At 41.3% G+C, this 13,776-nt stretch overlaps 1 protein-coding gene across 1 annotated transcript in view; it reads right to left on the minus strand.

Annotated features, from left to right (window-relative positions):
- LOC117348474 (fibrillin-1-like) overlaps positions 1-12,484 on the minus strand; it is a 28,374-nt gene extending 15,890 nt beyond the window's left edge. Inside the window, exons 1-3 of the mRNA XM_033920669.1 lie at positions 12,314-12,484; positions 9,774-9,896; positions 4,135-4,260 (exon numbers count right to left, since the gene is read on the minus strand). Coding sequence (XP_033776560.1) covers positions 4,135-4,260; positions 9,774-9,896; positions 12,314-12,335 — 271 coding nt within the window. The 5' untranslated portion in view covers positions 12,336-12,484. The remainder of the gene's footprint in view (positions 1-4,134; positions 4,261-9,773; positions 9,897-12,313) is intronic.
- Between the last annotated feature and the right edge of the window lie 1,292 nt (positions 12,485-13,776).

A 13,776-nucleotide genomic window follows, 5' to 3' on the forward strand; every position in this document is an offset into this window, starting at 1 on the left:
AGGTATTGAACTGGTTTTGAGGCTTCCTTAAGTCCCGTACTTATCAAGTACGTTTCAATTATGATCTCTCCGACTCTTGGAGCAATCCATCTGGAGTACCGCATGGCTCACCACTATCCCCACTGCTTTTCAATATCTACATGTCCTCACTAGGTGTGCAACTGTCCCAGCTGGGGATAAAAATATTCAGTTATGCAGATGACTTTACGATAATCATCCCATTTGCTAACTCGCTCTCGGAAGTTACTCCCAAAGCATCAGAAGCACTAAACTTGATGGAGCAATGGATGTCTGAATTCAATCTGAAACTTAATTCAGAAAACACAAAATTTTTAGTAGCCTCGCCACATCCGTTTGACAACAAAACTCCATTATGCATCAATAAAATTAGTTATCCCATTCAAACAACTATGAAGGTATTGGGTGTAATACTAGATCAATGCCTAACCATGAAAGACCAAGTGGACTCCTTGATCAGTAAGGGTTTCTTCACCTTATGGAAACTTCGATCCATTAGAGCATATTTTGACATGTCAGCATTCAGAATTCTGGTACAATCCCTTGTACTGAGTCAGCTTGATTACTGCAACATCACCTATTTAGCTATGTCCCAAAAGAATATGCGACGATTACAACTAATACAGAATGCAGCAGTCAAACTGATTTTCGGACTGAGGAAGTTTGACCACGTGACACCTTACTACCGACAGTTACATTGGCTACCAATCGAGGCACATGTAAAATTTTAAGTTCGCCTGCTTCTGCTTTAAAGCACTATATGGCCTAGCCTCCAATTACATAACTGATCTTTTTTCCTTCTCTGCCAACAGACACAAGAGAAGCACACACCTAATCTTCGTTTACCCCCAGTTAGAGGATGTAAGCTCAAAAGACACCACCAATACCTCCTCTCCAACCAAGCAGAGCACTATGGGGTAAAGATCTAGAACAATTGCTCACGCCTTCCACTTATGGGGAATTTAGGACACGCCTAAAAACATATTTGTTCTTGATGTATCTAAACAACTGACCCGTACAACTCTATCTCTTCAATATCGGTTACCTTGAACTAATAACTCGATCTCTCTCCTCTGTCAAGTTCATTCAACCTGTACCATCCTTTAATCTTTGTACCATCTTTTAATCTTTGTAAACTGCATAGAACTTCACAGTCCTGTGGTATATAAGCTGTTATTATTATTATTATTATTAATCCCTCCCTAAAAATAGGATATCCATCCAAACAGTGACAAAGTTACGTTGAGGGTTACTATGATTTTTTTGTGGTTCTGATTTTTTTAAATTTTTTTTTATTAAACAAGAATCTTGCACTTCCCAGTATATGCTGTCTAATACACATGCATCTTATCTGGAGCCTTTTTACTGAAATGCATAATTCAGGAAACGTAAAAGGCATGTCAGTGGCAGGACAATGCTGGTGATGAAGGCCTGGGCTAGCAACTCCTTTTATTGTTCCTGAACCCTTCTCTCTCTCCCCTGCATCTGGGCTTAAGTCACTTCCTCAGATCTCCTCTCCAGTCAGGTCAGGATGCTAACATCACCAGCATTGTTGCACGATCATAAAGCCATAAGAGTTGTGCAGGTGGGGCCGAATGATGTGGACTTCTTCTATCATTGTCTGATACCATCGGATGGTATCGCACCATCTTCTGGCCACCCAGGTGAGCAAGCCTAAGCCTACTTGCAGTCCTATTTACTGGTGGCATCCACACTAGGCACACAGCACCACTGAAACTCTGGAAGGACTTCTGTTCTGGTAGACTCCATCAATCAGAGATGGTACTAACTCCGTTGAAAATATGGATTTCTAAAACCATTGGTGCCTACGCATCATTTATCCACATTACAAACATCATCTTTACAAACATTCTGCTGATTTTCTTGCCATGGTGCTTAGGGCTGAGCAGACATGGGTCCAACAAGATAAAGTAGCAAATGTTTTCTTTTTGTATCCCTTATGTTTGTAGAAGAGCAAATTTTCTGGCTTTCCGTGGAACCTTCAGTCTGTTAAATTGATGAGTTGGGGGCTACTGCACAGCCAGTGCTGGCCTTCCCCACGCACAGGATGTGGTTTATCTTCAAAGTAGAAGTCAACTCTTCACAAAAGGGAGCTGACTAAAGAAGACATGGTTGTTTCAAATCATCATTTATTTTTTATCTAGACAATTTATTAAGAAATTGTTCATGAATCAACTACAAGAGCAATTTGTACTGACTGGTTTATGTAAGTTTTATTCTGGTGTTTATATTAATGTTTTACTTGGCTTAATTTACTGGAGCCTAACTTGAATGCCTAGCGACACCTAAGTCAACTGCCCCTAACCATGCCTACTCTCCACCAATGGTATAGTAAGGGGGAGCAGTCTGTCCTGGGCGCTGTCTTGGTGAGGTCACAGGCACCCGTCCCCCCCCCACCACCACCACCACCACTGCAAGGTGTGCTTGCCACTTCCCTTCCCCGTACCTCTATAATGTTCCTGGCATGAGCAGCAACCTCCAACCTGCTGTAACACCAGCGTCGGCTCTTCCTCTGACATCACTTCCTGGACCAGCGTCTGGGAAATGACATCAGAGAAAGAGCCGACATTGGCACGACAGCAGCTTGGGGGTTGCTGTTCATGCCAGGAACGCTGCAGAAGTATTGGGGAAGGAGTGTGTGAGGTGGGGGGTGGAGAAGATGGCAGGGGAGGGGCACCACTCACCCTTATTATGTCACTGCTCTTCATTCCTAACCATGCCTGCTTTACAGGTAGGCATCATTAGGCATTGGAGAGCATCACTTCACTTAGGCATCACTATGCATCCTAAGAGTTTGGCGCTGAATTCTTAACTGGTTGTTTTAATTTTTTGTTCATTGGCTGCAGTGGCGTAGCGAGGATAAGAGGTGCCCAGGGCGGTGGCACCCTTTCACTGCCCTTTTCTCCATGCCCCCGCCCGCTCCTGCTGTGCGTGTGCACCCCTTCCCTCCCCCCGTACCTCTTTAACATTCCTGGTGCAAACAGCAACCCCAACTTGCTGCTCATGCCAGTGTCGGCTCTTTCTCTGACGCTATTTCCTAGGCGCGGGTCCAGGAATTGAAGTCAGAGGAAGAGTCATTGCTGGCGCAAGCAGCAGGTTGAAGTTGCTGCCCATGCAGAGAATGTGAAAGAAGCACGGGGGAAGGGAAGGGGCATGTGCATATGGTAGTAGGGGGTGGGGAAGGAGCGGGTGGGCACCAAAACAGCGCCCGGGTGGACCACCCTCCCCCCCTTACTACGCCACAGATTGGTTGAAAACTGACATGGTCAAGCATCATACCAATTAAGCCAATTTAAAAAAAAAACCATTGAGTGTGGATTGTTAAGATAGGCATCAGTAGGTGTCCTCGATTACAGCACTTAGTGGTGCCTCGTGTAGACTCTCTATAAAGAATCTGGCCCTAAATGCCATTTTAACTGTAAGGTGAATTCTCCACCCTTCCCTGCCCCCATTAGAAAGTTCACTTGGAAATTAGAATGCATCGTGGTAACATCTAGGAGTAAATTCTATATGTGGCACCTAAAAAAATTGGTGCTGAGAAAAGCACTATTCTATAAGCCACGTTTAAAGTTAAGCATGGTTTACAGAACTGCATTTAACTTTAGGTTTGGCCATTTGCATCAATAAAGTTAGGTGTTGATGCCCTCATTCTATATCATGTAACTTAAAGAAATGCCCTCAATTCGCCTATTTCTGTACCCCATTTTTTGACTGATGTATAAAATTTAGGTGTGGAATCATGCATAACTTGTAATTGGTTCTAATTAGTGCCAATAATTGCTTATTAAAATACCAATTAAATAATTGCACATGCAAATCAGGTCTGCGCCCAAATTTGCATACACAATTTTTAGTGATTTTTAAAGAATTGTGGCTAATGCGATTTGGTAATATTTTGCTGGCCAACAAATCCTAAATTAACTCTTCATTGAATTAACTAGTCATTCTTACTACTGTATGCTAATTTAGCTTTCTAAGATATAAATAAAAGTTAGTTCAATTTACTTTAATGACAAAGCATTTATAAATATATACAGTTAAAATACAGCACATGCTTGAATTGGTTTATTATAAAGATGAAGTATTTTTCCTTACCTAGACAAGTTTTCATATCCACAGAAGCCATATAGCCATCAAAACAGAGGCATCTATATTCTGAAGGTATGTTTGTGCACTGGCCACCACCACAAATATTGGGGTTGTTTTCACACTCATCAATGTCTACAAAGGGGGAAAAAATCCATAAATTAGAGGAGCAAATCTTTATAAGGACTGCATCAGATACATATTCCTGCATTGTCTTATATGCTTGCAAATATAACATGCATATCCAGAGAACTAAACTGGTCTGTGGCCTTCTAGATGTATTCTTCTCCAGCAAAAAGCTGGTAATAGTGATTTTATTCTGGAAGCAGAATCAAGAAATAGGGGCTGAAAATAATGACCTACAGAGTCAATTGTCAAAGACTCAGGATGGTGAAAATAAAGTGAATCAGTCAGATTTGGCTACTTGGCAAATGCATGCAAGCACTGTCTTCCTATACTGCCAGCCTGGGGTATACATACAGTATTAGTGGTATGGTTAGAAACTATACATGCAGTAGAGCATGCCACCTATTTCAATACATTATTTGAAAGCATGCAACTGCTGTTTTAAACTGCACAAAAAAAATAATCTTCAAATACAATCCTTGCTGCTGTCGCCGTCCACCTCCCCCCCCCCCCCCCCATTATATTCAGAATTATTTAATTGGCCAGGAAAGGTTCCTGGACAGTTAAATAGCATTTAGCCAGCTAACCACTAATATTCACCGGGAGAGAGTCAGTTATCTATGCTGAATATTCGCACAATGGACTAGCTGTTAGCCACACGACTTAGCTGGCTAGCTGCAAATATTCAAGCGCTGGCTGGATAAGTTTAGTGGGCAAATTGGACTGCAACAATAGCAAGCCTATCTTTGTCCTCTATCGACTTATCCAGCCAATGCTGAAAATTCATTTAGCTGGTTAAGTTAGGGTCGGCCTCAAAAATCCTAGATATTCAATGTCAGTCGCCAAAAACAGCCCAGCATTGAATATCCAAGTTGAGAGCCAACATCGGGCAGACAGTGTGCTGCCCGGTGTCAGCTGAACACTGGACCTATGCATATGAATACCTTGTGGACTGAAAATGACACTCATACATTAATAGTTGGGTAGCCCATTGAAAATTTATCTCTCGTATGTCATATATATAAGATGGAAAGAATCATTGCTTTACAGAATGGAAATTATACTAATTTTAAAAAGATTTGGGGGCCATTGATTGTATATTCGAATGATTAGACACCTTTATGTATAAGGAGTATTATTAATGAAGGGTGGGGGGTATGCAGTATGTGATTTGATTGAGTTCATTGTTGTTATGGGGGGAGGGTATTTATGTACTTAAGACATTATTGGATAGGATTTTCAAGTGATTTATTTGAATTATTCGTTATAATATTGTACACTTGTTGAAAGATTTGAAAATGAATAAAGATTTGGAAAATTTATCTCTCAAAATCAAAAGGGCAAACCTGTTACAAGAATGAAGGTTTAATTCATTTGCTAGTAGCTAGGGTCCATCAATTAGATAGTGGAAAGTATGTTCTAGTGACTTGCTTCGCATAACCTTGATACTTATTGTATATTGAAAGCTTCTATAATGCCACCAATGATTGAGAAGTCAATTCAGAGCGGTTTAATGGTGTTACAATACAGAGTTCACGTTTTAAGTGGTTTTCAATACAGACACAATTATACCATAATTAATTATCCTACATATGCGTATGTACACATTTATACCATAAAAAAACAATGCTAGCATTGTTTTTTATAGTATAAATGTGTACATACGTATATGTAGGATAATTAATTATGGACCACTGGTCTGACCCAGCAGCAGCAATTCTTATGTTCTTTGCAGGAGATTTTTCAATAACCCAAATGTGGTCAGGTTTCTTAAGTTAGTTTTGGAAAAAAACATGTACTCAAGAGGAAATTATATGGAGAGCAAAGCAACCAAAAAGTTGTGCTGGTTCTAGCACCACTCCTGAAGAAGGTCCAGTTTTATGTACCGAAACACCTGCAGCACTGAGTCATTTTTTTACATTTACAGAACTGAATCTCTGCTTTTAATAAAAGTTTATTTGGAAACATCTCTAGTTTCCCACTTGTTTTTTTTCTTTGATCTGTGTCAGGTAGGAGACAGAGCTGAGGGCGTGTAATGGGAATTTGTAGGACCATCTGCCCAGATTGTAGATACCTAGAAAGACAGAACCCAATAACCAGACAGGAAAAGACTCACAACAGATTGGGCGGGTCAATTCATCGTTATCCACCATCATCTACTGTGTTATTATGTTACCAAAGTAACTGGGAATTATTTCTCCCAAGAGCTACGTATTTTATGGTTATATAAATTTCACATGGACACACTCTAAGACCGAGGGAGAAAATGTTGGCAGAAAACTGGGGAATGCCTTATGAAACAGGAGTAGTGTCCAAATCTCATGTGCCGTTGGAGTTTTTCATTTTCTCTTTGGGGAGAAGGGAGGGGAGGAAAATTTGATCTCATCAGTCAGATATCCAAGAACTGTAAACAATGTGGCAAATGTTAAAACTCCTCAGATGCAGATGTGCTACTGCTGCCAATTACGCTTAAGTCTTTAGGTATTGGAACTGGATATGAAGACACAGTGAAGAAAAACTTCATTGGAATGACTGCGTTATGAACAAACTGGATATTTTGCTCATCCAGCCTGTCAAAGAACTAGTGAAGTAGGATGTTCTCTTTGGCTTCCGTGGTTGGCATCATGATTATAGAAGGTTTTGGGGTCTCGCCACGTCAGTGTAGAAAGAACCAACGTTTTAGCCATCATGCTGTGGCTTTCTTCAGCATACCCTGAAGAAAGCCACAGCATGATGGCTGAAACATCGGTTCTTTCTATACAGACACAGTAAGCCTCGGAAACCTGCTACAATAGTTGAGTAGGATATTCAGAGTCTTGTTCAATTTTAAAGATTTTATGGCTGCCTTCTGCTGTCATGTCTGTTGTTAAAGGAGTGTATTATTCCTCTATTTATTAATGTATTTATTTTGTAAATATGTAAACCACATTAGTGTAAAGACCTGTATGAAATATAAGAAGGGAGAGGGCATTCAGAAAAGTTGGAAGCAGACAGATTCAGAACGAATGCTAGGAAGTTTTTCTTTACCCAGCGTGTGGTGGACACCTGGAATGCGCTTCCAGAGGACGTAATAGGACAGAGTACGGTACTGGAGTTCAAGAAAGGATTGGACAATTTCCTGCTGGAAAAAGGGATAGAGGGGTATAGATAGAGGGCTACTGCGCAGGTCCTGGACCTGTTGGGCCGCCGCGTGAGTGGACTGCTGGGCGCGATGGACCTCGGGTCTGACCCAGTGGGGGCATTGCTTATGTTCTTATGACACTGTACACCGGTAACAAAGCTGCAGCAAAAAGTGTCCTTAATGCGTCCTTGCCATGCATGAAGGCCAATTCTTTTCTGCAGCCTGAAAATGGCAGATTTTTTCCTTTTTCCAGTTTAATGGCCATGTGCTAATGTTGCCTTTAAAGTGTGGCCATTAACACAAATTATTGCGTGAATCCTTACCGCAACCTATCTAATCTAATCTTCTATTTCTGCGTCACTCATACCTAGGCAGGCTCAAGGCGACTTATAGAGAGGAGGAAGAAGGGCGGGAGGTGGGGAGAGAGTAGGGAAGAAGGTAGGGGAAGGAAGAGGAAGTGAGTTAGGGAGAAGGAGAGGATACAGGAGATGAAGTGTCGACAGTACGGCCCTGATTCTATAAATGATGCCTTCCGCCGTCCTTCCGCCTTCCCAACCTGTCCAGCCTGCAAAACTAAATGACCCCCTTAGACCCCCTGGCCCATCCCTCATCACTTTGCCTCTTGCGTAACATGGAACATGGAATGCTTTACCAATCCATATTAGAGAGGACAAAACAGAGGATCATTTATTCCTTCTGATTTCTTTTTCTCTATCCCCTTCCATATTGTTCTTTCCTTAAGTGTCTCCCTGTCGTATTAGAAAATGTATTTCTTCCCTCTTTCCCCTCGGATCATGTATATTGTAAAGTCTTTATGAGTTTTCATGTAGTTTGTAGCTTGTTTAAACCCTCTGAATTTAAATGGGTTCATATAGGGCAGGGGTGATTATCAGCCTCTCCTGCCCTGCTGGGCCTTATTTCAAAAAGATGCAGGTGAATGGAAGCAGGCAAGACTGAAGGAGGCAGAGGGGCAGGTACTACCCAGACTAAATGGAAGCCTAATGTGGAGATGTTAGAGCTGGAAGAACCTGACGAACTACCTTTTGAAGTTCCTTGTTGTCCCCTGAGGAAGGCGATGTTGTCGCCGAAACTTGGATCCTAGTCAGGACCATATTCATATTGTATGTCAAGGACTTGTTTTTGGACTTTGAACTAATTACTAATAAAGTATGAATATAGCCATGTTTCAACACAACACCAGCATCAAGTCAGCCAAATGTTATTTTGGCAAGACCAGGCCTACCATGATGCTACTGTGTTTTTTGCTTCCGGCCCCACTTTTCAGCCTTCCCTTTTAATTCCTGTGGGGTTCCACAATGAGTTTTTGCATCTGGCCTCCCATCCCTTTGCATCTCCTGTCTCCCTCAGGCCCTGGCCCACCTATGCATTTTGAATTACAGCTATGATGGGGCAAGAAGGTCTAGAGCAGGGGTGTCCAACCTGCGGCCCGAGGGCCTCATGCAGCCCCTTGAAATATTTTGTGCGGCCCCGGTCGAGGGCGATGCAGTGTTTTCCTCTGCTGCCCCTGGGTGTTTACCGTCTTGCCGACTCCCTCCTCTGTATTGCTGCATCGTTTGTGCATTTGTGTGGCCCCAGAAAAAATTTTTTCGGCCAATGCGGCCCAGGGAAGCCAAAAGGTTTGTCTAGAGATTGCTCCTGCCCCTATATTAATGCACTGAAATATATGTTTTTTGCTGCTGGCTGCGGCAATAAAAGTTCTGCCGTTCATAGGAATTCTGAGCCTCTGAGCTTTTACCGCCATGGCCATCAATAAAAAACGCTAACATGGCTTCATAAAAGGGGGATCAATTTGTTGGCGGGGAATGGGATCTTTTTCAAAATGAAACAAACCAACAAAAAAATGAAAGCATTAGTTAGCTAGACCCGTCTGAAAAGTGTCTGCCCATTACTCATTGCACAGTTTATACAGCTACCAATTGAAAAATAGCAGAATTGGCTATTTTTTTAATTTATTTTTTCAGATGTGTAAGTCAAATTAAAATAATAAATTCTTTAATTTTTCTTTAAACTGTCAGCCAGGTTTTTCGTCCCACCACTGGCTTGTTTTCAGACCTCCAGAAGGATTTTGGCATTTGAAATAGTCTGTTCTATGACCTTGTGGGGCAACTTTCCATGTCGCTCAGAGTATTTTCGGTGGTTTGTACTCAATCCACTAGAAGGAGATTGAGTCAGATAGAAAACAAGTTTTCCACAGTTCATAAACTTCCCCCTTCAGAGCACTTCCTGTGGTCTTTATCTGCCTTTTCATTTAAAAGAGACCTTTCAGATTTGCTCAAAAACATCCCAGCATTATGCACACTTCTGAAACTGATTCTTGTATCACATTTTAAGACGATAAATTCAATAGCACTCTCTGCAGAGATTTTGAACTGTCCCTTACCCGTGCAAGTTCTCTGATCAGGCATGAGAGCAAATCCATGCCTGCAGCTGCATTCATAACTTCCTTCTGAGTTCGTGCAGGTTGTGTCACAGCCACCATTACCTACTTGGCATTCATCAATATCTAGAAGAAAGACAGAAATAGTCAGTACTGGAACAGCAGCTTCTATATAACATTGTATGCTAAAGCAATTTGGATTCTTCTACTTAGGGTTACCAGATTTTACCTATGTATAATCTGGACCCCTAGATCCAGGCCAGCCCAGTTTCACCCATCCCATCCCCACCTAGTTACACCCACAACATGCCCCCTCAGCCTGCTCATCTCGATCGGGAAGGCATCCGCACATGCGCAGATTCCCATCCTGAAGCAATTTGCTTTTCAAAGCCCAGACAAAGTGCTGAGTTTTGAAAAGCCGTCCGGACATGTCCAGGTAAATCCGGACATCTGGTAACCCTACTTCTACACATTAAAGTGCCTATGATCTGGCCATCCTGAGTAGGCCCACTCTTCCCATCAGAAGCTAAGCAGGGTCAGACCTGGATGGGAGACCACCTGGGAATACCAGGTGCCATAGGCCAAAGGGCCCCCACATTAGATAGCAGCAACATAGTAGAGTCATACACCACCCAGGAGAAGGCAATGACACACCACTCCTGTACTTTACTGTGAAACATCACAGGGTGGATTCCTCAGTGTTCACATGGCTAAGGATGTGACCTGATGGGCCGCTGCGTGAGCGGACTGCTGGGCATGATGACCCAGCAGAGGCACTGCTTTTGTTCTTAGGACAACATCTTTTGGTTTGTTTATGATTTATTTGGGCTTTATTCTCCATTTATGGCTTATGGGGCACACTTCCCATATTCATGTTAATATAAAAAAAATTTTAGCATGTATTATAAGCGTTTGTCACACACTAATGGGCCTTTTACTATTTTATTTTTTTAATTTCTATACTGTTTTTTCCCCAAAGTGCAGCAAGGTTTGCATTTACTGTGTTTTAACAGCAAATATTAATGCACGGTAAATGCAAAGGCTGTGCAATAACATGCCTAATATAATCCCAGAACTTTAGCACAGAAACGTTCTTTACTGTACAGCAAGAGCAATCTGCAGGCCACATCTGTTTTCTGCCCAGTCCCTGTCCCCTAACACAGCATGCAGTTAACAAATGAATTAGAGCCTTTAGAATTAGAGTTAACAAATGAATTAGAGCCAAATGAATTAGAGTTAACAAATGAATTAGAGCCTTGCTAACACATGCTTCTGCTTCAACAGCTTATACTCATTTGCACATTAAACTCTAGATTAAGTTATACGGCGTTCAAAATTTGGTGCCAAAAAAACTGGCACCTTTTATAGAAGGCCAAGTAGCGATGGGACTTGTGCTCAATTCTGGGTGCGAAGAGTTACCTTGACTGAAGCCAGGTATAGATCCTGCACAAGCGGAGTGCGGTCCGCATTATTCTATACCCTTGTGTGCATTTTAAGGGTCTGCCCCTGACCTCTCATGGCCACACCCCCTTTTCAGAAACTTATGGAAGCACTTAGGCACTCTGCTATAAATGAGTGTGATGTGTGTTGTCATGCAGGTCGGCCATTTTTGTCCCAATTTGATACCTTGCATCCGTTAGAATGCCTATCTCTGCCAAAACTTTGATGCTGAAGTAGCCGCTGTACTCATGTTACCCCTCTCTTAAAGTCACTTCATTGGCTTCCCGTCCGTTTCCGAATACAATTCAAACTCCTCTTACTGACCTACAAATTTCAAGGTCACTAAAGAACTGAATTAAGACTAACTAGAGCGCACCCCTAGTACCAATTAGTGATGGTACCTATGAAGGGGTGCGTCATCTCCACGGAAGTGGAGCTCGACACGGTTTACAGGAATTAAAAACAAAGAAAGGAACTCCAATGGAAGAAAGGAGGGCTTGGTAGACAGGAAGAAGAGAGGGGGAGGGAGGGGGTAGTTACATTTTGGAGAAAAGCCAGGTTTTCAGATGTTTTCTGAAGTGTTGGAGGGAGGTCGAACTCCGAAGATGGGCAGTAAAGCTGTTCCACAGCTCGGTGATCCTGAAGAGGAGGGATGTTCCAAGTTTTCCTGTATGGGAAATGCCATTTAAAGAAGGGAAGGATAGTTTGAATTTCTGAGTGGATCTGGTGGAGTGAGTACTCGAGAGCCAAGATAGAGGAAAGAGGGGAGGGAGGATGCCGTGAAGAGATTTGAAGGTAAGACAGGTGCATTTGTAGCGAACCCTGAGGAAGACTGGGAGCCAGTGAAGCTTAGACAGAAGCGGGGAGACGTGGTCGAATTTGCCTTTTGCGAAGATTAGTTTAGCTGCGGTGTTCTGAATCCGTTGAAGTCTGAGAAGGCTTTTCTTTGTTAGGTTTAGGTAGATGGAGTTGCAGTAATCAAGTCTGGAAAGAATGATGGATTGGACAAGGACAGCGAAATGTTGTTGGTGGAAGCAGAATCTGACTTTCCTTAGCATATGAAGATTGAAAAAGCATACCATCCTCCCTAGATCCCAGCTCACCTTCCTCTGCATTCCTAGACATCGAAGGGGCAACAGGCTCAACAGTACACAATTTTCATTTCTGTCCTCTTCCCCCGGGAAACGCTGAAGGATCTAGGGCGCATTCAGCCCCTGTCTGGCCAATAGACACAAGAGAATGTGTTTGCGCTATAAGATAAAATATACTCAGAATGTTAATTCATCAAATTTCAAGTTTAATTAATTTTTTTTTTTTTTTAATTCTTTATTCATTTTCAATCTTACATCAAGTGTACAAACAGTGAAACAATACAATTAAAACATCACTTGACAATCTTTCTAATTTATCTTACAATACATAAAATTACCACCCTCCCCTCCCATCATTCCTCTATTATTTTCCCAATATGAATATTAAAAAAATATATCTCCCCCCCCCTCCCAAACATTAGACGGTGTAAATTTCAATAGAAAATGTTGTTTACTCATTACAATAAGAAGTTAATGGCTCCCAAATTTTATTAAATTTCTTATAGTTCCCTTGTTGTATAGCTATTGTTCTTTCCATTTTATATATGTGATATAATGAGTTCCACCAGAAATTATAATTGAGTCTACTGTAATTTTTCCAATTACTTGTGATGTGCTGAATGGCGACTCCTGTCATTATCAATAAAAATTTATTATTATTGATATTTTGCTCTTTTTCCTCATTGACATACCAAATAGTATTGTATCATAAGATAATGCCATATGCTTTTCCAATAAACAACTTACTTGATCCCAAATTGAGTTCCAAAGGCTAAGATAAAGGGACAATAAAACAAAAGATGATCCAAAGTCCCTACTTCAAGATTACAGTGCCAGCATCTATTAGACTGAACTATTTAACTTTTGAATTCTAACTGGGGTCCAAAACGCTCTATGCAGAAGAAAAAAAACAAGTTTATCTCATAGATGCAGACACTGTACATCTCATCCTCCAAGACCAAATTTGTGGCCATTGAGATGCTGAAATTTGATGCTTAATCTCAATGCTCCAAATATCTCTAAGACCATTTTTGGGTTTAATTAATTTTAATATACTGACCATCGACGTGCACCTGGCCGGTTTACAATGCTAAAAATGAAAGGTTAAAATAAATTATTATAGGGGGAGGGGAAATGTGAACATTAAATGGACAAATTACAGATACGAACACGAGCTTGAGGGTGAAGAGGGAGGGGAAAGTTATTAATTACATCATTAAAAACAAATTAATTAAAGGGAAGAGGGGGGAGGATATAACATCAGGAAGAGGGATCGCTTCTTGAAAGCGGTTCATATTTATTTTGCTAGCTGTTGGAGTGGAAATATTTAAATGCTATGGTATGCGTCTTCATATAAATTTAGTTTATTTAAGTAATACATACTAAAAACCAATTTTATTTTCTATATCATTTCATAAAATCAACACATTTGTGTATTGATAACAATTATTTATAAAGTGCAGGGTGCAATCAGG

This window comes from Geotrypetes seraphini, chromosome 14 (genome assembly GCF_902459505.1).
Source record: "Geotrypetes seraphini chromosome 14, aGeoSer1.1, whole genome shotgun sequence".
NCBI lineage: Eukaryota > Metazoa > Chordata > Amphibia > Gymnophiona > Dermophiidae > Geotrypetes > Geotrypetes seraphini.